General features: G+C 36.1%; 1 protein-coding gene across 1 annotated transcript in view; it reads right to left on the bottom strand.

Annotated features, from left to right (window-relative positions):
• Positions 1-24,314, bottom strand: part of PLEKHA5 (pleckstrin homology domain containing, family A member 5) — a 64,990-nt gene that overhangs the window by 34,792 nt on the left and 5,884 nt on the right. The window contains exons 3-8 of the mRNA XM_009706609.1: positions 22,505-22,609; positions 19,292-19,364; positions 15,390-15,490; positions 14,351-14,466; positions 6,263-6,730; positions 982-1,450 (exon numbers count right to left, since the gene is read on the bottom strand). Coding sequence (XP_009704911.1) covers positions 982-1,450; positions 6,263-6,730; positions 14,351-14,466; positions 15,390-15,490; positions 19,292-19,364; positions 22,505-22,609 — 1,332 coding nt within the window. The remainder of the gene's footprint in view (positions 1-981; positions 1,451-6,262; positions 6,731-14,350; positions 14,467-15,389; positions 15,491-19,291; positions 19,365-22,504; positions 22,610-24,314) is intronic.

Below are 24,314 nucleotides of genomic sequence, written 5' to 3'. Positions count from 1 at the left end.
CGCTCCACAGTGCTGACCCCAGTGGTATTTCTCAGATGTGTGAGAAGTACTGATTACTACATTTCCAGTGCAGCTGAGACATAAAGGATGTCAAAACAAAATGACTCCTTTGTTGATAGGTACCTAAAAACTTTCAAAAACAGACTTAGTAATCAACTGTCAGTTGTTTAAACTGCTTTAAGATGTAGTTAAAGATTTTTTTTTTCCCTGCATCAAGAAACATAAAGATAACCAAGATAAAGATTTAGGAAAAATGTTCAGGACCGTTTTATACAAACTCTAATTTTACATCCAACTGAAAGAGTAATTTTTGTATAATTATCTCCAATCTATTAAAAAACCATGCATAACACAAGCATGATGGATATAGCAGAGCCACATACAGCAGCCAGGTTTACAATTCTTCAGGTCTCCTTCTCAGTGATGAAGACCAGCAAAGTTACACTAGTCAAGCGCTAAGGTTGTGTGCAAATAGACTTTGATCTTTAGTGATCTCCCCAATAACTCAAAGACATCAAAAGAAACAACTAGGCTTAGTTTTCTGCTGGAATCCAAGGCAGCCAAACTTGTGGCTGAAGAACAGAAAACAGCACGTGGAAGGAAATCTGGGATTTTCAGTCCTCTTAAGAGTTCCACCAGCTAAAAGAGCTAGAAAGGAGAAAGATTTCTGTACATACCACAAACTATTCTGAATAATTTGCCTATTGACTCCTTTTCTTTCCTTTAGAGAAACATAATATCATGGACAGTAAGATTAGGACAACATGTTTTCACCTAGTGTACTAGAAAAAATATCTTTTTACAACCTTTAGACTTTTAAATGCCTTTTAAAATCAAACCCTTCTCCATGAAAACAGTGATGCAACTTAATCTTCATTATAGTAAAATATACTACAATGTAACATGAGTTTTACAGTAACCATATACTTCCTACTAAAAATCCTGAATAAGATTCTAAAACATTAAAATAAGTATTTTCACCTTAGTATGATGCGTCCTGTGTCTGCGATCAATAGTCACATCTCCCCTTTGCACTGGTGAAGACACTTCTGATCTGTAGGTCCGCTGTGGGGAATATCCTTGGAAACCAGCGATTGAACCATGAGAAGGTGAGGTGGGAATTGAATGCATTGTCTGATCAGAAATATTAATCATAGTTTTTGGGCTACTTAAAGTACTGTGTCTAGTTAGAGTTGTTTGCTTGTTGTAAAACTGACGTTGCTGCCATTCATAGAGCTGCCACATTGTGTCATCGCGTATCGACCTCCGTTTTTCTTCGGCCATTGCTGGTCCTGTGGCTCTGTCGTAAGCTGACGGCATTACGCTACAGAGGCTCTCTGGCCGTGCTTTGCTGTTTCTTGGCAGCGTTCTGTAGCCTTCTGGGTACCGGGGTAAAACCTGAGGACGATGGCTTGGCATGTTTCTTGGTAACGTCTGATATGAGATTATGCTGAAACACAAATTTTCTTTTTAAGTGGACAGCGTTAATATTATGGTAATATAAAGTTTTTCAGTATTGGTTAGGTTTATCTAGCTAACTCTTACCTTTTTTTTTTTAATACTACAGGTGTCATTTAAAAAACATGCAAGAAAATCAAGACAACAATTAAAGATTCAACTACACTGATTGAATGCACTGTAGTAGACAAAACTGGATCCTTGCTCTGATTTGCTGCTTGATTATATAATCCACATTTCATCTTTTCAGCAGTTTAACAGTCTAGTAGTGTCAAGTTTAGATCAAATACTGTAACTTGTCTATATGTTGGATACGTCAAAGTTTTGAAAGCTTTGAAGTTCTATACTGTTTCCATATGAGCCCATTGTAAATGTTCTCTTTTTCAAAAGTGAAAAAAAAAAATTCCTGTTGTTTTCCTAGGAAAATCTTGAGCAATTACTATGGATGTAAAAAAAAAAAAAAAATTTTTTTTTTAACAGCAGACCAAGGAAAAATAGCAGTAATTATCTAATGAAATTGTATTTTGCAGTTGTCAAGGACAAGCCATTCCATATCAGCTATTCAAGCCAAAAGAATAGCAAAATATTTCTTTCTCTGATAAAAATCTTGTATTGCTTTTCAACTCAGATATGAATTCAAGGGCTTAGTCTTTAATTTGTTGCCACATTAAAATTCTGGAGTGCTACAGTCATTTAGCAACTCTCAGCATTAGTTGAAATGCAAAATATTCCACAGTGAGGATTGATGCATGCCAAAGTATGACAAAGCATTTCTTGGGTTTTTTTTTGGGTGGTTTCTTTGGTTGGTTGGTTGGTGTTTTGTTTTTTTCCCCCAGAGGACAAAATCTAGGTCATAAACATCGATTCATTCAACCCTTATCTAAAATTCAGATGAGCACCTCTTAAAGCATTTTGCTAATGATCACATCTATGATAGATGCTTGCTCAGAAACAACAAAACTGATCTTCAATTGGACACGATTCAGCCATCAGAGGGCAGCAGCTTCTAGCTACACCCCAGCCTAATTCAGACTAAAATCCCTGCCACCATGAGGTACCAGAATCTAAAGATGGCTGTGAATTACTTCAGTGCCACAAAAACAATAAAAGAAATGATGCAGAGCAAATGGCAAGGTAAACGAGCATTATGCATGTTAGATCCTTGTGGGACAACTATCAAGGCAATTGATGATGGTAAAACCCACTTTTCACCAAAAATAGTTAAGCTGAGTATTTATGATCACCTGTAACATTCTGGAGATGAAAACTGGTATAAAGAGATTTACATACAAAATCTGCTACAGTTTCCGAAGCTTTCCAAGAACTACAGACATATTATCCCCATTTTATAGATTGGGCAGCTTTCCATTCTTAAAAGAAGAAAAAATTATTAAAAAGGGAAATGGATATAAAATCCTACTCTTTTGCTGCAAACCCTGCTTAAATACCTCTAAATTTCTTCATGTAACATATCATTAATGATAAGGGATTTTCTCCATCTCCATATTTAAAAAACAACAAGTAACTTTGGGGTTCAATTTCTAACTTTCAAAATATTATTTTAGCTATTCACCAATGGGTATGGTAAAGCCTGATATTTTCAAGAAGATACCTGGTAGCTAGATAGACCTCACTCACTGAAGCTACTCTCTCATTTTATTAATTAAATAGGCAGTGTAATCCTGCTGGCTCCTTTAAATATCGTGGACAACTTGAAGAAAAGCTGTCTGAAGTTCTTACTATGTAAAGATAGTTATTTAAAGTCTGCATGCAATTACTTATATTCTAGAACATTCAGGAAGATAACATATCCATCTTCTACTGGTAAACCATGAAAACTGTAAAATACCAATTGCCTTAACATTAAGCCTTGATTTTATCAAATGATGTAAAACAAAACAGAATTACCAGTGTCCTGTTGATACTAGCAGAAATGTCATTCTAGTCAAATCCAAAAAAACAACTCTAGACAGTACTGCAGCTTACAGCTCCCTTGCACACAAGAGGAGGCTGCTGCAGCCAGTCAAGCAGTCACGCACACTGTGAGGTTGCAAAATATTTCTGCAACTGTCATCATAAGTATCTCCCTACAAATGTTTCCATATGAAAAAAAGGCTTCCTCATGAGTTTACAGACTCCTTATAGACACGTTTAGAGCTTGTCTCTAGGATTACTGTTGGGTAGCAATACCAGTTCTGGTGTCCAAGTTGGACTATTTGGGAAAGCAACTTTGCTGCTAAACCTTTAGGGGCTCAGTTCTGCAATGTTATGAATACCCTCAGATCGAAATCTCAAAACAGTCCTTCATCCTAAAGAATGCAAATTCCAGCTGACCCAGAATATAGAACTTCCACGTCCAAATCAAGCAAAGGGTGGCAGAGTGAAGATGGAAACCTGATGCTGTACAGCAGACATTCATTATTTAGGGTGAGGCTTATATGGGCAAGGTGGGGAGGCAGAGGCTCACCTCCTGGGTTAGCAGCAACAAAACCCCTCACTTAGTACCATGCAACCCTTCTGTATTTTTTCACATTTGAGAAAGACTACTCAAGTGAACCACTTTTGGTGAAAACATTTACTGTAACTGACTTGTGCAAAATTAATTCAATAAAATGATACTGAAGTAGAATTTTTTTTATTATTATTTAAAAAACATTTATTTTTGGTTTAAAAAAAGGTTTGGTTTCCTCAAGGCACCAGTTGCCTTTATTTTTGTGGTTCTTGCAAAACTAGATGTCTAGATCCATGGAAATGGCAGATAACAACTTCAAGAATTAAAAACTACATTGCCATCATTCTCATTAATTTCTCAGGCAATCAAACTAAATCAAAAGGGTCAACCTGTTCCTAATCCAAAGATTAGTAGTCTTACAGTGAACCTTTTCATTCCATACTGTGGACGGCTAACAGCTATTTTATATATATTTATTTAATTTAATCTGTTTGTTAACATATTAGTATTCTTACAGTCCTAATATTTTTTTCAGTCTGACACGCCAGAGATACTCAGTTTGGTCCTCCATGATTTGTCTAACACATTAGAGAGAGAGATGCAACCAGGAAAGCATCTTTGTTAAAAGTCAGCAACTTTTTCCCATTAAGTGAAGACTACTTTTCTCAAAAATTCAAGTTATGAGTTGAACAGGTCTCACTACAAAGAGCCTTACTAGCCTCTCACCCCAGCCTTAAGCTTTAGTATAAACTGGAGCTTCTTTCTACTCTCATTCACCAACTTCAATTCTACTTAAATTTCTGTCTCCAGCTAGAAAATGGCAATCTGAACAAAAATAAAATTTAAAATTTAAATGAAACCCCATTCTAAAGACATCACTATACATTAGAAATTTGGATCATTATTCAAAGACCACTTCCACACAAAGCAAAAAAGATAGCTCAAGGCCAATTCTTTTTCACTTTTCTACTTTTATGTAGCACTGCATTTGAAAGCATACCCTTTGTGCTATCAATGCCACCCTTATTTAAGCAACAAGTGTTCTCCATAGTAAAGAATAAAATATTGTTAATTAGTAACATACTGTTAACAGTACTTCCCTCTATTTGATTCCCACAATGAAATCAGTTTTAGGGTTTTTATACTTGTTCACAACTGAAAAATGGCAGAGCTATTCAAATTTCTACTGTTTGGTTGCAAGTTTTACAGTCCAATTTGAAAAAAATATAATTGCATCAAAAAGCCTTCTCAGTTCTCATTACACAGGCATGCATAATAAAATAAATGTCAGAGTATGCAAGTCACTGACTGTACTGTAAGTTCAAACTTGATCAAACTACTAACGTGTATTTCATGAAACAACACACTGATAATTCCCAATTATATTTAATGAAGGACTAAAGGCAATGAGGAAACGTTCAACCAATTTTGGCAAGTTTAAGTCAAATTAATGTAAATTTTTCCAGTTTTTGCAAAAACTGAAAAGCCCCCATATTTTGAAATTTGCGGAAAACACATTTTCTGAACTTGGTTCTATCTTAAGCTCTGTTCTGCCATCTATCTATACACAAACTCCCTAATTTCTAACTCTTCAAAATATCTCCTGTGATAGCATCTCCATACTTCCTATCTAATGTAATATTAAAGTTCACATTTTACTGCTAGAGCTGCTTGTCTGTAAGCCAGCCTGGAAGCAATATCCCTACACTTCTGTCAGACAGAGAAATTGCTATCGGCACAATACTCAATATTGTCAGTCATTCACACATAATTTTAAAGCTTCATGAATAAGCACTGGAACTCAATATTAGAACCAGGAGATGTTTAATTTCATGAGAAGAAAAGGTTTAAGCATCAAGTTAGTTACATTTCTATGACTTACTCTTAGGAAAAGCTTCTCTCTCTTCAATTAAAGCTTGTTTAAAGTTTAAAAGCTCCCTGGAATATTTTTGAAGTATTTTAAATAAAACATTATTACAAGAATTTGTGAACAAAAATGCAGAAGACAGGGCAGTTTCAAGAACAGATTTTAAAAGGAAAAAGAATTGTTTTGATTGGTGACACCTTCTTTCTGCTAGGATAGAGAAATTTCTAACACCCAAAAAGGGTTTCTGGCCATTTTTATTAAGTTATCAATATAGTTTAATTTATTAATAATCACTCAAATGTTAATAAAAGAAAATTTAATAAATCTGTTCTGAGTAGTCACTTAGACACTTCTTATAGAGAACAATTAATTATATATTTATGTAATATAGACCAAAAAGTAAAGAATCTAACCAGGATACAAGCCTAAGTATTATTTGCTAGGAAGCCTAGCCACAAAAAAAAAACCCCAAACTTAGTACTTACCCTCTTGCTTCCTCTTCTTGTCCTTTTCCTCTTTGTATTTTAATCCACTGTTCCAGTTGCAGCATTGAATTAGTTCTCTGCATAACTCGTTCAGACTCCATATATGAGTGAACTGCATTGTGATGACCTCCATCTCCAGCATCTGCCAGGACAGCACTAACAGCTTTATTCTCAGACCCGTTTAAATGAACTGGTCTGAAGTGTCCAGCCTGAATTGTGCTTATGGGTAAAGTCCTGTATTCGGATCCCAAAGGATTTAGCTTTACACTGTTAATTTTCGTTAATGGTTTATCTTGTCCAACTTTCTGAAATCCGTATTTTTCAGCTTCCAAAGCTTTCTTCTCCTCACTTTTGTTCACTTCTTTGTTTTTCTGGTTATTTTGTGCCTCTGGCTTAATCAGCACCCGATGGTTTGAAATATTATTTGCCTCTCGAGGTGGTGTATTTTCAGTGGTTAACTTCTCTACTCTGGAAAGGAATATATGACAAGCTGTAATATCAACAAAACATTCATTCAAAAATAGTAATAAAAAATGAAAAGTGAATATATTGGTGTTTATCAGGGTAATTTCAGTGAATCCCTGTCCAGATATTGTAGCTTGTCTTTGAGAGAAAAATCCAGGACATATTTTCACAATAATCAAGGACAGGTTGGTTTTTTGGTTGTTGTTGGTTTGTTTTTTTTTGCTTTGTTTTTGTTTAGTTTTGGGGGTGGTGGTAGTGTTTTGTTTGGTTTCATTTTTGTTTTTTTGTTTGGCTGGATTTGGGGTTTTTTGGTTGGAGAAGTTAAGTGTTTTTTCTTCCACACTTCTCTATTTCTTTGCTATTTTAAAAGGATTTACAACATGGGGTAAGTTTTTTAAGCCAACTGTCAACTAATCCCCTAGAAAAACTGTGCACAAGAGGAAATAAAGCCAGAGTCTGAAAAAGCGGCTGTTCAGATCCTAGAGGGCTGGACATTCAAACAGTAAAAACATTCAGTGGCTCTCCAAGAGCTTCAGCTTCCAGATGCCAACAGCCTGAAATTCAGATGATTTTTAAAGCCATCTTTAAAAATGGCAGCAGATTACATTGCTGACCAGTATGTGATTCACAACACTGCTGAATTTAACATATAATGAGCTCCTTTAAAGAAAGCAAACAACTTTTCATGGTCACTGTCATCAATTAGGTTTCTCTGGTATGTTATCACTTTGGCTGGCATACATTTTGTGGAAAATAACTGCGGCTTCCCTAATTTTAAGGGAGAAAATAGCTGCTGACTTGGGGAACTGTACCACAAAAATAATGATATTTTTAGAACAGTTACTGCTTTACAGTACTTATACAAGTACTCAGTGTATGCAGTTCTATTAGCTATCCTCTTTTTAAAATTTCAAAATGTCAAGAAGCTGTATCTTTTTCCATACTGGGACATGAACTGAACGTTCAGCTCAGATAGCGACATTCTTTTTCAGTTTACCAGAAAAACAAACAAAACTCTAAAATGTTTTGATCAACATTTTTTGGTACAGGAGGAAAGAAGAGGAGTAGATATAATTCTGTAAGATTATATCTCTGTATAAAACCAAACCAAGAATAAAACTGTATTTTAAGATGATGTCAAACTAACCTTTCACACTGTTTTGAATCTTTTTTGCAACTGTGTCCAGATCAAGTGCCTAATCTGTTTGTAAAAAGGCCATCCCATACACAACTGACCAAGAGCACAAGTATGATCGCTCCTCTGAAAAATATTTTAATTCTACGTAGACTAACTACATACATAGCTGTAAGAATTTTTGCTTACCCCATCTTGGACAAGAGGCTTAAATGCCCGACAAGTCTATACTTCCCAACAGATTATTTAAGCCATGAATTCGCAACAGGTCGACAATTATTTCGGACAGAATCCTAGCAAATACATAAAGGACTGAAAACTGTAAGATCCTTACAAAATACTACCCACTGCTAATAATACTGGACACTTAATTTTAAATGCACCTTCCATTACTACCCTACTCTTCCTGTGAATTCTCCACAACATGAAAGGAATCAAGAGACTCCTGCCTTGACAAGTACACCATTTCAAAAATATCAGTCATGAAACAAGAAGACATCAATATCCTCTGCATACTGTACGTGAGCTAGAATGAAATGCTCAGGCACCCTGCATGTTAACAAAGGGTGTGGTTTTTTTTTTCCCCCATGCCTGTTCCTGACATAGTTGTGATGATCCCAGTCTCTGCTTGATAATTCATAATGTTATAAAAGTCCTCCAAAATTCACTCTATTAATATAAGTAGCTCAAAATAGTCCTTTTCTTTCAGTCATTATTCCTGAGCTGCTGATGTGAAAGCAAACACACACATCAAATGTACTGCCAATGAAAACACTCATACCAATAATCTAACATGACCATCTCTTTGGCTATATGCGTCAGCATTATTTTTAAATGCAGTGTTTTTTTTCTCATACATCACTATTAAATGCAGATACATTACATAAATTAGATACATCTGATGTTTTCTGCTATCAGAAAGCAGAGGGTAATATTTCTACCAATCATAGCTTTTAGAGAAAAAAAATCTCGACATAGAACCAGGTTTTATGTAGACTTTTGTGAGGGAGGACACGTGTAGTAGAACTGTTATACCTATGTCATCTTTTCTATAATTTCCAAGTTATCAGCAGAGAAATGATATGCTAATCTACTATTGCAATTTAAAAGCAAGGTGTTTTCTTTTTATTTTTTTCCCCTAAGACTGTAAACTGTTCCCAAGACCAAACATTTCTGCCTAGGTTCCTTTCCAAGATTATGGAAAAAAACCTGGATCACCTCCTCCTTCGCACCTCAAAACTGTACTACCCAGTGTTCTACCACAAACTAAAGGAATTCCCCAAACAGGAAAGTGAATGAGAAACACCATTTCCCACAATCATCAAGTCAAAAAAAGGTATTAGAATTTCAGTTGTCAGCAAGCGCTCAAGAGTTTACAAATAAATTTAAGGAATACCTTGCAAATAATCTTAAACATAGGTGTTAATATACGCAACATGCCTTAATAGTACCACCTACCCCCTTATACAGCACTTTATATCAATCTTTCTCAAGGTGCTTTACAGCAGAGCAGCAGTTGCCATTTTACAGATGGAAAATCTGTTGTGCAGAGGGAGAGTGGCATCTCTAAGGACATTCATGAGATATGTGGCAAAGTCAAGACTTTGTTTGTGAGTGTTCAACTCACACTATCATACTACTTTCCACTGTTTGTCTTCATTAAAAAACAACAAACCACAAAAATTACAGAATTGTTTTTCCATGCAATCTCTATGCTTTATCACGTCTTACTATGGCTATACACAGCAAAGCCAAACATTTATGTTTGACATTTGCGATGGTGTCGAGGCTGAATGACTGACATTCAAGTAGACTTCTGGGCTCTCCTTTAACTTTATGCATCAAATCAACTTAGTGTGAGCAAGAGATCTCTTTCCACAGCAAAGGATCCAAATGGGAAAGAATTATCAGAAACTAATAGGTAAATGTAAGAAACATAAATCTGTATTTATATTTGGCTCCATAGAATCATAGAATCGTTATGGTTGGAAGAGACCTCAAATATTTATATCTAGCGCTCAAAGACATATTCGACAATACCTGCAGGGTATTTTGAGGATGGGAGAGGGAGAAGATGAAGAGAATGAGCATTGAACACATGTCTTTCAGCATATACTGAATGCAGTTTAGAGATTTCTACAACCAAATAGGAATAATATGTATGGAACAGTAATACAGGAAAAGTACTATTTTCTGTTGTTTTATATAAATAATTCTGGAAGGGTTGGGTGGGGGGCATGTAATTAAGTATCGGATGGACATGAGGACTGTGATTTAACAAAGCCAGGCAGAGGCATTTGAAAAGAAAAAGCCATCTTTTCCAAACACAGTGACGTCAGTAACCTCCCATTGTGGATGTCGCTATGCTAACAAGCGCTTTTTCGGCAGCTTAGCTTATGCTGTTCAGGGAAAGTAACTACACTAGGAGGAGAAAAAAAATAATTAAAAAAATCAATCTTTTCTTAGTACATACTGCATCACTCAGAAGAAACAAAGGCTCAAGTGCACACAGCTGACAGTGAAAGGATAGAAAAATGATGCTCATACGTGGGAGTAGAGAAATCAGCATTTAGGGTAAAAATGATAAATCAGTATGTTGGTGGAGATTAGCATCTATAAACACAAGCAAGCAATCAGTGCTCAGATACAACTTCACTGTGGTCTGCAATGATACAACATGGAATAAGTAAGATGTTTTGCGAATCCAGCGAGGTTGTTTGAGATCATATTTTGAGTCATAAGCTTAAATAGTTCCTCACTGACTAAAGTATTTGTGTTCAATTGTTTTGATAGGTCTCTCAGTACATTATTAAACCTGAATTTACTACCTAGGTAAAATTAAAACAAAAATGTTTATAAAGGAGTAATTACAGTTAAGTCAATAGGACCAAATAATATTTGTCCTTCCCTGCAGTTATGCATCAGAAGGGAGTTTTTCTGCTGTGACCACAGATCAGTTCTAAAATAGATGGTTACATTTTTGTCACCTCAGTATCTCATTTCAGTGTTATTGGCTACCTATATGTGGGAAGTAAGAAATATTTTATGGAAAACCAGGCAAAACCCCCACCACCGTAATGATTTAAATATTCCTTTTATCTTTTTTCTCTCCAAGGAACTCACATCCTCAGAAAAATACAGATACAGATTGTAGCTGTGAAATTACTTAAAGCTGAAACATTCAATTTAACAGACTGTTGGGTTTGGACTTCCAGAATATCATAAGCGGTGAAGTACCTTTGACTTCGAGATTTAAAGAACTATACTGTAAAAAACTCTGACTTATTACTGGGTAATATATATTAACAAGCACTTAGGAGTGGCTCAAGATCAGCTTGCATAAATATTTAAGAAAGAAAGTTCTTAACTCTAGCTATTGTATTGTATCTAGTCTGTTAGAAAACTGTATTCAGTACAATGTTAGAACCTCTAGAAAAAACAGAATTGAGAAACAAAGGCAATGGCTGAATTCGACTGAACCAAAATCATTCATGATTAGAGCTATGTGCATGCCAAACTTTAGGTTACTTAAGAGATGAGGTAATACAATACTTAATACTTAACAGATTTTTACAGGGAAGAAACAGTATTTCTTCTGAGTAAGATCATATCCTGCTACATGGTCCATTTTAAGAACTGGTTTGATAGCCAAAAGATGGATTCTTTAGAAAACAGATGTCTGAAGGATTTTCTTCCTTATTATAGCCAACAGACATGAAAGTCTCTGAGATTTCACTGGTCTTGAAATGTATTTTCTCTCAAGTAATTATTTCAAGACTACTAACAAACTTTTCAAAGAGGTTACATCTACTTCTGTTTCATTCCATGGTTTCTGGCCTAAATTAAAACAAGAAGATGGTGTTACATGAGTTGCTCTTCTGACACTTGTTTCGGCTGCTGGCAAGCCCCTTCTGCCTGTGATATCCAGGCAGAAAAACACTGATTTTGCTGCTGAGTGCTTTTCTGCTTGTTTACTGTGCTACACTGATTCACCAAGGAGTAAGATAAGCACCCAAAGCAATGCAAGGCAGATTGCAGGTGCATGTATAGCTGGATGAAAAGTCTTAGATAAGCTCAGCTGCATTGGGAATCCCCACCGTTTGCTTATACACTGCCAAACACCGGGAATAGCAGACATCAGTGCTGGAACAGGCACTGCGGCTGAAAGAAGGGGGTAGGAATGCATGGCCAAGCGTTTTGTGAGGCTGGCGTGGCAGTGGACTGCACAGTCGTCTTGTTAGAGCAGCTGTGGCACTGCAGCCGAGAAGGATGACTAGCCTGCAAAGCTGCGCTGGGCGCCAGGGTGAGCTCGCTACGTGACCTCATAGCTCTGAGGCAGCAAACGTGACTGTACAGCTGTACTAATGAACTGCACAAAAGAGGGGATATTTACATTAACATTTTAGATTGCTTCTTATGTTAAAAGAAGTGTCACAAGTAACAGTGTAATATCTGTCTATATAATTTACTAAATATCTTCTACAGAGCATTGACTATTACAGGAGAGACTATGAAGACGTCAGCTATTAAGGAAGCTCTGTCAGATGGAGATACACTTTTTTCCACATTAATTTTTTTCTGCTACAAAGATGCCATCTTCAAACACTCAATCTTCACGGTACTGCAAATACCAAAAGAAGATCATTTCACCAGTTCAAAAAAGATTCAGAATGACCCACTTCAGTATTATTCCCCCTATGAAGTGCTTATACAATCAGTACATGATTTTTGTTTAAAGTTAAGCTGGTCTGATTCGATTTAATAATTTCTCCATCTGTAAGCTACCACAGCTATCTGCAATACACTTACAATGAGAACCAAAACTGATTTTTCAGATTAAGCTTATTATTCACTAAGCTAAATGAGATATTTTATTTCATCAAGGTAACTTCATTCTTTTAAGAGCAATCTCTTAAAAGCTCTGAATGGAGAAAGTAAAAGATGAAAATGCTATTAAATATCTAGTTGCTTATCCTCAATCTCACTCTGCTCATCCTTTTCCGTAACATCTACTATTCCCAAACATCAGGGTTACAGGAGACAAAGAATATAACATCTTCATATACAGTATGAAAACATACATAATCAGATCAAATTTCATTGTGGTAATTGGACCTACCACTCCTCCTTTCTATAAGCTGAAATCTTTCATTTTCAGTAATTTTGGGGAAAACACACATGACACCCGAGAGATTGAAAAAATAATGCATGTGCTTTGAAGTACAGAGAACAACATTTTTTTTTCTCTTAAGCTATTTCACTATGCTGTCCAATAGAGAGAATGAAATATTTCATATACTACCTATATATTTAAAGTATCTTAGGGACAAGAGCTAAGATTTCAACCTTTTCTTTAAGATTAGTCACTAAAAAGTTGCACAGGTACAAATTTAAAAGTGTTCCTAGTTTACTGTTATCCTTCCAAATGTCCTGTAGATTGGTGTAAGTAAAAATTTCAATATGTTTGACTGAGAAGCTCAGAAAACATTAAAACACGTAACATTAAAGTGTCTAATCATTCTGCATTACATTTTATGCTTCTACCAGCACCATATTGGAACATGGGATATAGAAATGTCAGGAACAAGTTAACAGGAATGACTTGCACTAGCAGTGTAAAATTCAGAAAGATTGCTTGTATTTTGACAACAACTTGAATGCGCTTACTCTTTAGCAAAAATTGTACCTTTTCCTTCTTTGGTACCTGTGTCTATGCAGTTTTTTACTGTTTTTTTAAATCTTAAAATTTCTCTGCATTGCTGCCGTTCATTTAGCTCCAGTGTAGCAGGAACTAACAGAGTGCAGAATAGATCAACTGACAGCACCCATCAGCAATAACTTCTGTGCCATCAATAATGAGGAGCTTTTAAATTTTCAGTAGATGAGGTTTCCATTATAGATGCCATGGAGCTGACCCAAGAGACCACATTCAGAGAGAAAACAATTCTTACTGCTTGCTTTTCATTGTCAGCACATGGATACATAAAGGATAAGGCTCCAGATCGGGTGATGACAGCTTAATGATGAACAAGAATGGCTCCCCACAGGTTGCCCATAGGTACAATTGTTTAATTTAGCCAGAAACTACAGTTGCGAATTTGAGACCTATGACAGTTTTAAGCCAAAGACTACCACGAGTTGAGCTGCTATTGCTATTCCATCAGGAGGGCAAGGGAAGTCAAACAGGCCTGCACATAGTATTTGTCATTGCACTTCTTTTGATGTCACTGGCTAAAGGAATCAGTCTGTTTTTTTTTTCTTCTACTCCCTTACACTCAAGGCATCCATATTCAGAATAGAACTTAGATCATTTTTACTACTTTAAAATTTTATCTAACATTGTTAAATTAGTAAGGGGTCTTCAATATAAGGAGAAATTACTTCAGCTAATTTACATTCTATTTTAAGGCATACCTTTTTATTTAAATAAATCAAACTAAATATGAGAAAGAAATACACTGTGACACTGTTTGGTCAATCCACACTACCTTTTCACAGGCTCTGTCTGCACAAGTGCTGCATCTGTCATGGCTTTCATCCACAACTCCATTTCCTTCCCTGTATCTGTGCAGAAATAATAGGTCCTCATGTTTGGATGAGCTGCCTGATTGGAAATGACATGGTCATTGCAATAAAAATATAAGATTCTGTAAAAGAGAAGAGGCAAATAATGTTACTGTACACTCATTCCAATATTTTCTAGAATAAGATTTCTGCCAATAATATCAGAAAAAATATTGGAATACTTCAACGTTTCTCTGTCACTACATCCATATTTTCGAAATAATTGCCTACAATTTTCAATCATAGCTGCTTCTTCATTAATACACTCAATAAAAAGTCCTTAAATTTCTTCAATCTGTTAAAAACTATCTTGACTATCCATTAATGTAAATTAATATAATTACTATAAATAAGATTTTGGCATAGATTTTTGCAGTCTGAATGATACAGTAAGTTTTAATTTGTACTTACCATAGTAAATAAATGATGTGTTGCTTAGGAGGCCAAAAGAAGAGCCAAAAGGAGCTCATAAAACAACAAAAAAAACAAGAAGTCAAGAGAAAATATTTAGCAGAGTGATTATATCATGATTAAAAAGAAGAGCTGTGAAACACTTCTAACAATGATTCATGTAATATTGTGATTTGAGTGATAATTAAACCTTACTTTTATTTATATGTAAAGATACTTTGTATCTAAATAACTAAAGAACTTTCATTAGTGGGATAAGTCCAGATGGAGGTGCAGTCTACAATTCTAAAACATCACACAGTATTTAAGATCCATGAACTGAAAAGACTAATAATAAGTAATATTCATCCATTTTCTCATTCTAGTAATTATGTCTATATTTACATGAGGCTAAATACTTGAATCTTCTGCTACTCTCTTATGCAAAAATCAGTCTCAGAAGCTGTTTGTCAATCCTGTTTTGCATAATAACTCAGTAAAATGAGTTCTGATCACTAGGCTATTGTGCTTTCAGACATAAAATTAAACTGAAAAAAAAATTGATTCCCTTACCTTAAAGGCATATTTGCGGTTAATATGGTCCTCAGCAGAAAGCACAGATATCTGGAAACTAGGTAGAAGTATGCTACCTAGTATTCCTTCTTCTTTCTCATCTGCGAATGTACAGTCTTTGATTAGAGAAACAAAGTGTTTTGACATATAATACTTGTAGTCAGAGATTTCAGTGAAACTCTGCGTTTAACAACACAAGACCACTAACAAGAAGTTTACCTCAGAAGAAAATGCATTAGAGAATCAGAAAGCCAGCCTGATATGTTACGTAGGTGTCTGTATACAGTCTCAGAAGTGTGCAGTCCACAAGAGCAATTGCACAGCCCCTTTCTGCCAACACGTGCCATGGAGCGAGTATCACCCCAGTGTGCACCCCCAAAAACCTGCTAAGCACCATGAAATTTAGGCCATCTGAAAAAGGCCACCTTCGACTTTTTCCCAAGATGGACAAGCAGAATAAACCCTCCTGAGTGCTAGTTCTGTAAAAGTTTAAGCAATTGAGCTACCTTATACAATCTGCCTTACGAAAAACACCACAAATAGCTATGCCTAGACTTCCTCTGGGGATCACTGCTTATCTGCATATGACTTCAAAACCAAAAGGCAAACGGAAGTCAAGCCTCTAATTCAGTGACAAGAACAATACCTGCTATCTATTGCCTGTTCGGTACAAATTGCAAATACCTATGAGAGCAGAAGTATTTTAAAATACTGCTTATGATTGTTGGCCTTTGAGAAAATTTGCACATTCTTCTTCTGATATCAGGCATATTAAGCTACCAGTTTTTATAATGCCCATGAAGAGTTTATACTCAATTACATTCTATTTGTAAGAATGCATATGTTTCAGATAATTTGTAAAAAACAAACTCTTCCTCAAAACAAACACCCTTTTTCCAGAACCTTGTTTTACATAAAATTTTAGAACAATACATTATAATAATAAATTGACATTTTAATAGGAAGTCACAACCAGCTCTTAAACACAAAATACTTTAATAAAGGAATAATTGGATGCAATTCACAAAGTCAATCTTAATTGTATTTCAGAATCAGAACTTCCAACTTACAAACAGTATCTTAGGAGACTGTCCCCCATAATACTTCTCTTAGCTGAAGATACCGCTCACAACAAATGACTATGTATTTATGAAAATAAGATGAAAACATAGATATTCCAAAGTTTCAAGCATGGAAAATTAATACTGTTACAATTAAAATACATATAAACTGCACACAAGGACTACCTCATACATGGATTAAAAAAATTCTTTTCCTGGTTCTTGTTTACTCACCATGTTCTGAAAAGCCACAACTTTCATTTAAGTTATTCATATGGGGAAAGCTCTGCCCAGCCATTTTAGTATTACATGATGTTAGACGTAAAAATCATGCTTTCTGGGATAGTTATTTATTTGGAGAACCAAGCATAAAATTATTCTGATTAAAAGGTAGAAAAGAAATTAAGGGAGTGGATTTACTTTCAGGTACTCAACACTGTACTCATAAGTATGCCTGAAACCATCCTACCTTCCCCTCTCAAATATTTACTCCTTGCTAGCCACACACACGCCAAAAAATCTGCCCTTTTTTCCCTGTCCCAGAATGCCTGGGAAACGTTGGGGGTTACTTTATTTGGACTGTTGTTTTGGGAAAAAAATCCCTTCTTCTGCTAGGTTATACTTTGACTTATTACTGAGTAAGTCACACTCACTAGTGCCATTTGAAAGCATTAAGCGTTTTTGTTCCCCTGAACAGCTGCATGTCTGGAAGGACTTTGGTCTTTGTTAAAGACACACTACTACATTCCATTTCCAGATTTTAAAAATCTGTTTCCAATCAGACTAGTTTTTTCTACACATTACACTGCCCCATACCATCTTTACTTGTATGGAGTGTATGAATAATACAAGAGAAAAACAGTACATCTTCTGTGCAGCAATAAGATCTTTTATTTGTTGCAACAATAACCTTCCAATATGAAAGCAGGCAGTCTTTTCTCTCTCCATGAAACAGAAAAAGAGCATTCTCTAAGCTCTGAAAATATACAATAAAATCATTTTTCTTTCCATCTACAAATCAGATTTAAGTTCCTAACATTGTAACACAATTGTAAAAGCTCGGTAAGACTTACTAACAAAACCAAAAAAGAAAACAAAACCAACCCCAACAACCACAATCGCGCAACCAGAAACACTGTTTGCAATCTGTTTTACTTCAGAGTAAGTGCATGGCTCCCCCTTTTCCATTTTTTTCAATATCTGAGATGGAATTAACAAAAACATAAAAGCACAGAGTTTAGAGTGCAAGGTTTTTTTGTGTTTTAGTAACCATTTCTAACACCTTTAAGACTGTAACTACACATGTTGAATGACAGTTTATCAGTTTTAACTGCTTTCTAGTAAGTGAACGATAGCTAAAAGCTAAGTTTATTATGTAAACAATGTAGAATATTCTGCTCGTATCTCAGCTTATTTGGCACACTAACATGTAGAAATGAAAAAGTAAGATTATAGAGCTTTTTGGATTTATTTGTTGCTAGTTTTTCTTATCACTTTTTTGTTTTATTTTGAGATACTTCAGTCCTTTAAGACAATTTAATCTGTTCTTAAGGCAGCTACAAAGCAGCACTTTCTAAAGAACCTTTGCAAGACAGAGCCTGAAAACTTGTTTAAAATAAGAAAACCCTATAAGAATAGGGTATATACCCAGAGTATATAATGACCACTCAACTAAATGCAGTATAACTGTATCACAATCAATGCCTCTGTGACTGAAATTATAGCCTAATTTTGTCTCAGCAGTGGTTTATCCAATTATATGTACTTCTTGGGGTATAGAAACAAAGCCTAATGATTATATTTCAATAATTCAGAATTTGTTAACTAAACTAGTTACAAACTGGTTTTATGTTTCATAACCTGATTTGTCTTGATTAGATAGATTAGAACCGTGCTGCACTTTAACAGATAGCATTTAAAATTCATCAAGTCACTGCTTTCATCATCACCAGCATCAACATCACTCCTACCAACTCTAGTGTCTCATCCTAAACTGAAACCCTTTCTTACCCTTCCTCTGCAGTTAGGGCTGCAGATGGTTTTAACTGTTTATTTTCCTCTATTTTGCCATGCTTTACATTCTCCGCTCTTAGCCTCCTTTAAACTATTATGGTTGTACACCTTATTTCAGGATTGAACACGCTTCCATACGCACAAATCCCATTTGTTTATCCCCTCAGGACCACAAAGTTAATAATCTGTAATGGTGAAAGAATCAGTTTTCTAACATACACATCTCCAGACTAGAATTACAAGCAGATAATTTTTCCTGTGTAAAATAAGTCTGATGTAGCTACATAATGGTACTAACAGATTTCTTTGTTCCAAATACAGCAGAGACTTCTACTTATATGGAACTGGACAACATTTCACTTTAGAAGTATTTATGAACACTGATTAGATTCCCAAAAGGCATATACATCCTTTTTATCATTCCAAAGGCAGAGTTTCAGCTCCTCTGAACTATCCCCTTTCCTATCCCCATTTCAGTTACTTAATTTGCATGAAAAATCAGACTTAACCTGGCATATTTAGTTCCCAGCAACAGAAGCAGTGAGGAAACAACCCAGAATTTAATAAAAAGAGGTGGCTGTGAATGGGTTTTCCCTTTGAGCATACTTGATAGGCAGGAAGCAATTATGTGAAATTGGTAATTAAGAAAGAAAAAAACAAAACAAAACAAAAACATAAAAGTAGCAGGCCTGGATATTGACAGCTATACAACTATTTTAATCCATTAAGTTAAGTAGCAGCTTTTTATTTCTTACATTTGAGTGGTGTGTCAAAATTTATCTGCTTCCAGTAAAATTAGCAAACGAAACTCTCCTGAGTGGAACTTACCTCTATAATAGAAGAGACACAGATCTGAGAGCACAAACCACCGTTTCTTCCACAACTTCATTCCAGTACTGTCCTGTATTAATCAAAGTGACCAAGTAAGAACTTTCAGACTGTTAATAGTAACAGTTCATAAAGTAAACCAGGTACTACATAACTGTGGTGGTGTGCTAGTAGTTCATGCTCTTCACTAAGATATTTTAGGTATCTTTGACTTCACATCACAGACTTGACAACAAAGATCATAACCCAGGAAGCCTGAAGTTAACATGATACAAGAATACATAAGAGCCCATTATTTTAGCATGCTAGAGACTACAACCTACAGTTAACTGAATAAATGCATACTTTTTTAAAAAAAGGAAAAGGGCAATGTCATACTTGGGGTACATCCTCCTCTGTTTTCTGAAGAAACTCTGCGGAACTTCATCTTCTACTACCACTCACCTATCTAGACCAAATTTCTTTACCAAATGAAGTTTATTCCTAAAACATTTCATTTTCTTTCATGGTTATAAACAATTTACACTGCACAACTCAAAATGAAAGACTACCACCACTACTGCAGTGTAAATAAGCCAGAGCACTGCAGCGCACACATCCTAGTAGAATCAGATTTAATATGTTAATCTGTTCCAAGAAGAAAAGTACATGTGAATTATCGATATTCTTGTAGTAAATAGGTTTTGTGACAACCAGTAAGAGGGATGCTATAACGAAAAACAGCGGGGTGGTGTGGGTTTGGTTTTGAGGTTGTTTTGTTTTGGGGTTTTTTTGAGAAAAAAGCATAATTTTTAGCTAGTATAAGCTCTGCTCTTTTTGGAGTGGGGGAAATGAGCTGAAGGAGGGAGAAGAAAAGGTAAAGCAAGCATTAGCTAGGAAATATTATTCAGAAAAGTTAAAAAATCCTTTGCCATTTTCATAAATAGAATAACTAAACACTTTACAGCACCTTCCTTCTGAGGACCTCAAAGTGGTTTAACAAACACTAATGAAGTTTGGAAGCACTGCCCATAGCAGTCGGCTCCTATTTCACAGCTGGGAGGGCAGACACAAGGAGGGGAGACTGCCTTCCTCACCTCACTGACAAGGTCATCAACTCAGCAGCAGATTTGGATGCTGGACCCCTGGCCCAAAGGACACTGGCCATAAAAAAATCAACTGTACAATGTGAAAATACCCAAACTTCTTCAGCATAAAGGATTATCACAAACCATCAGACAGACTTTCTGAAGAGGCTATTATGCAACATCACATTTATCCCATCAGTCAAGAACACCAACAGGTTTCTACACAGCCACGTGTAAAATTCTGCCAGCAATGAGACAAGCTAGGAGTGATCTTTTGGCCTTCTTCAGACAGAGGGAGGCACACAAAATGATTGTGTGGGTCTCATATTTTAAATTCTTTCCTACTTTAAAGTACAACCCTTCTGTATCAATAGATTTATGAACTGTTTCCTCTTGATTGTGATTATGTCATAACATGGTAACAGTATGTTCACAGTAAACATCTCCCAAAAAAAGAGTTGACTCTGGACTTAAAAATTAGTAGAAAGATGACAGAAGAATAGCATTACATGCATTGAGACAGCACACCCCGAGTCAAACAAAACTTGCTGTTCTCTGTGATTACATAAACATGTTGAGAAAGTTATCTTACTATCAAAAAGAAACCTGCACAAGCGTTCACTGTAAATTTCTGAAGATAGTATCTGTTGGTAAAACTCTTGACTAAATTGGCTTTCAATCACTACTACAACATGGAAACATACAGCAATACCTTTTCTTACAGAAGCCAATCAAACATCACAGCATTTAAATAATTTTACACATAAACCCTGTCCAACGGTATGTATTTTGACAGTGAGGTGGACTGAAAACTGGTTGAACTACCAGGCCCAGAGTGGTGATCAGTGGCACCACTGCCGGTCAGTTGCTAGTGGTCTGCCCCAGGGGTTGATACTGTGGCCAAGATTGTTTAATATCTTCATTAATGACCTGCACACTGGGACAGAGTGCACCCTCGGAAAGTTTGCAGATAATACGAACTATGAGGAGCGGCTGATACATCAAGATGGTTGTGCTGTCATTCAGAGGGACCTCAACGAGCTGGGAAACTTGGCAGAGAAGAATCTCATGAAGTTCAACAAAGGGAAATGCTCAGTCCTCCATCTGGAGAGGAATAACCCCATGCACCAGTACACATCAGCATTGATCACCTAAAAAGGAGCTCTGTGGAGAAGAACATGGAGGGGGGGGGGTCCTGGTGGCCAACAAGCTGATTATGAGCCAGCAACGCACCCTCATGGCAAAGGCGGCCAACAGCATCCTGGACTGCATTAGCAGTGTTGCTAACAGATGAAGGGAGGACATTCTTCCTCTCTAATCAGCACTACTGAGGTCTAGCTGGAATGTTGGGTTCAGTGCTGGGCCCCCTGTTACAAGAGAAAGGTGAACATACTGGAGTGAATCCAGCAAAGGGCCACAAAGATAATTAAGGGATTGGAGCATCTTTCACATGAGAGGCTGAGAGATCTGGGACTGTTCAGTCTGGAGAAAGGGCAGCTCTGGAGGTATTTTATCAATGTGTATAAATACCTGATGGAAGAGTGTAAAGAAGATGGAGCCAAACTCTTCCCAGTGGTGCCCAATGTCAGGACAAGAGGCAATGGGCACAAATACAGAAACGTGAAATTCCACCTGAGCAGAGGTAAAGTTTTTTACTATGAGAATGATCAAACACTAGTACAGGTTGCCCAGAGAGGTTGTGGTGCAGTCTCCATCTGTGAGGATATTCAAAACCCAGCTGGATCAAGTCATGGGGGGATCAAGCAGGGGAGGTTGTGCTAGATGATCAAGAGGTCCCTTGTTCAATTTCTTGATCAAACTACTCGACTGATTTCCCGCACAGCAAGAAAGTGCAAGTGGTCCGGTATTGCAGAATAGCAAATGTACAGCAGGCTAGGTACACTGTCACTAAATGCTAGAGATCACATACTTCAGATGATGCTCTTACTCATTTGTACCAAAATGTCATCCAATAAGTAGCTAATTAATTAAAATACCACATGTCAGTTCCTCACAGTTTATAGCTTCACTCGGGTATTGCTATCATTGTATTTTATGCAAATGACTGTCTTTTGTACATAATCACCTTCCCAAAAAACAAAACAAAACACACACAAAAAAAAGAAAGCAAAGAGGGTCAGAATACCTGTTTGTAGAGCCAGCCACGTCTGACAACTGGTGCATTAGGATTTCTCTTTATTGAGTTTGATCTCTTTCCGAAATTATGAACCTTCTTTGAAGATCGTGATGTCTAAATTGAATTGAACAGGTTAAAGTAAACATGACATCAATATCTGTTGAAAAATCATAACACATTTTCTTTTCTTTAAGGTCTTTTTCTTATACACTTTCCTCTGGGGGATTGCAGAATACAAACTGTATTCCCCTTTTAGATAAATAATTATTATGATGGTTCTGCTGGCTTCAGCATTTCTTTCTTTTTCCTCTGCAAAAAATTTAAAGACAAATCCCAAGACAAGCACTTAAAGAATTTTATTTCTTTTTTTTTAACAAGAAAAACAACTAAATATATATCTGACCTTCTTATAAGGTAGGTAGAAAGCCTACCAAGCTGCAGAAAGAGAAGTAAAACTAACCGAACTATTATTAGTTATGAAAAATTACATCACTCGGGCAAGAAAACTCGACTCTTTCCTGCTTCCAACACTGGTGTAATATATGAGAATTTGTTCCGATTTCAACAAGATATAACTCCCCCTTTTCCGAACATATACTAAATTCCTTTTATACTTTCCTCCCTCTCAAGAACCGTTCACTCTGTGATCTCTTGGCTGGTTTGAGTATTCATTATTTTACCTGGTTGCACTAAGGCCTACTTTGAAACTTTTGCCCTGAAACTCCAGTGGTTTTATCTGCTGTTGCTTATACCTTTTACAACCTTACAGCTATGCAATGATCACAGATGATTAAAAAAAGTAGGATAAATAACTCATTTTAGATTTTATCCTTCTTCTACTTGAGTAACCAAAAGAAATTGGAAAAGGCATAAAGAAACGTGCAGCGCTTTGCCAATTCATACTTCATTCTCTTCAGCCTACATTTAGGAAGTTTGTTCTGCAACTAAATTAGCTGAATGTTTACTTGTGTTTTAAATTCTGTAAGAACTGGTGCCTCAGAGACCATGCGATGTGATACAGCAAAGTATCCCACTATGCAAAAGAAGTAAAGTTCAAATAAGTTTTTTAAGCTGTGTTCATAGCTCTGCTCCAAATTCACCATTTGAATTGAGACAATACAATCCTGTGCTTTAGCTCCCCCATCTCTACTACTGAGGCTAATCATAAAGCTATGCAAAGTTCCTAAAGGAGGATGGCTAAACAAATGCTCGGGTTTTGTTGCAAATGGGGTTTCTCTATGGAAATTCTCTCAACATGCATCACAGAACTGAGCTGGGTTTTATACATGCTTCAGGGAGAATTCCACAGTAGGTTAAAAATCATAAACTGAAAACTGCAATTTAAAATGATGTGCAGCTTTTGTCAGCAATGCCATTAACTGAAGAATACAATGTAGCTTAGCCAAAAAAGAATAATATCACAAAAACTATGTGTGTTTGCCTTAAGTCTAAAACACAATGAAACAAGGTCATTTTGTATTTCTTTTTTTGAAATAATCAGGAAGGAACACAAAAAACAATCAGAATGCTTTTAATTTCCCTTGGAGATACAGAAATTTGACTCAGCTCTGTTTGGAAAGCAAGACAGAGCAAGCATTTCAAAACCTAATTAAAAATAAGAGTAAAAATCTTTCACGTTTTCATCTGAAAAATTCTACCAGTGCAAAATGGATAAAGGTTTGTAAGAAGTCAAGAGAATTATGACATCCAGCTGTAAAAAAGGAATGTACAGAGGACTTGTAATAATCCAGAGCACATTATAAATTTAACTGCACCTATCTCAGTTAACCCATATGGCTACTACACTGGCATATCACAC

This window comes from Cariama cristata, unplaced genomic scaffold (genome assembly GCF_000690535.1).
Source record: "Cariama cristata isolate BGI_N322 unplaced genomic scaffold, ASM69053v1 scaffold17548, whole genome shotgun sequence".
NCBI lineage: Eukaryota > Metazoa > Chordata > Aves > Cariamiformes > Cariamidae > Cariama > Cariama cristata.
Note: the sequence above shows the minus strand (reverse complement) of the source record. Positions and strands in the feature narration are given on the sequence as shown.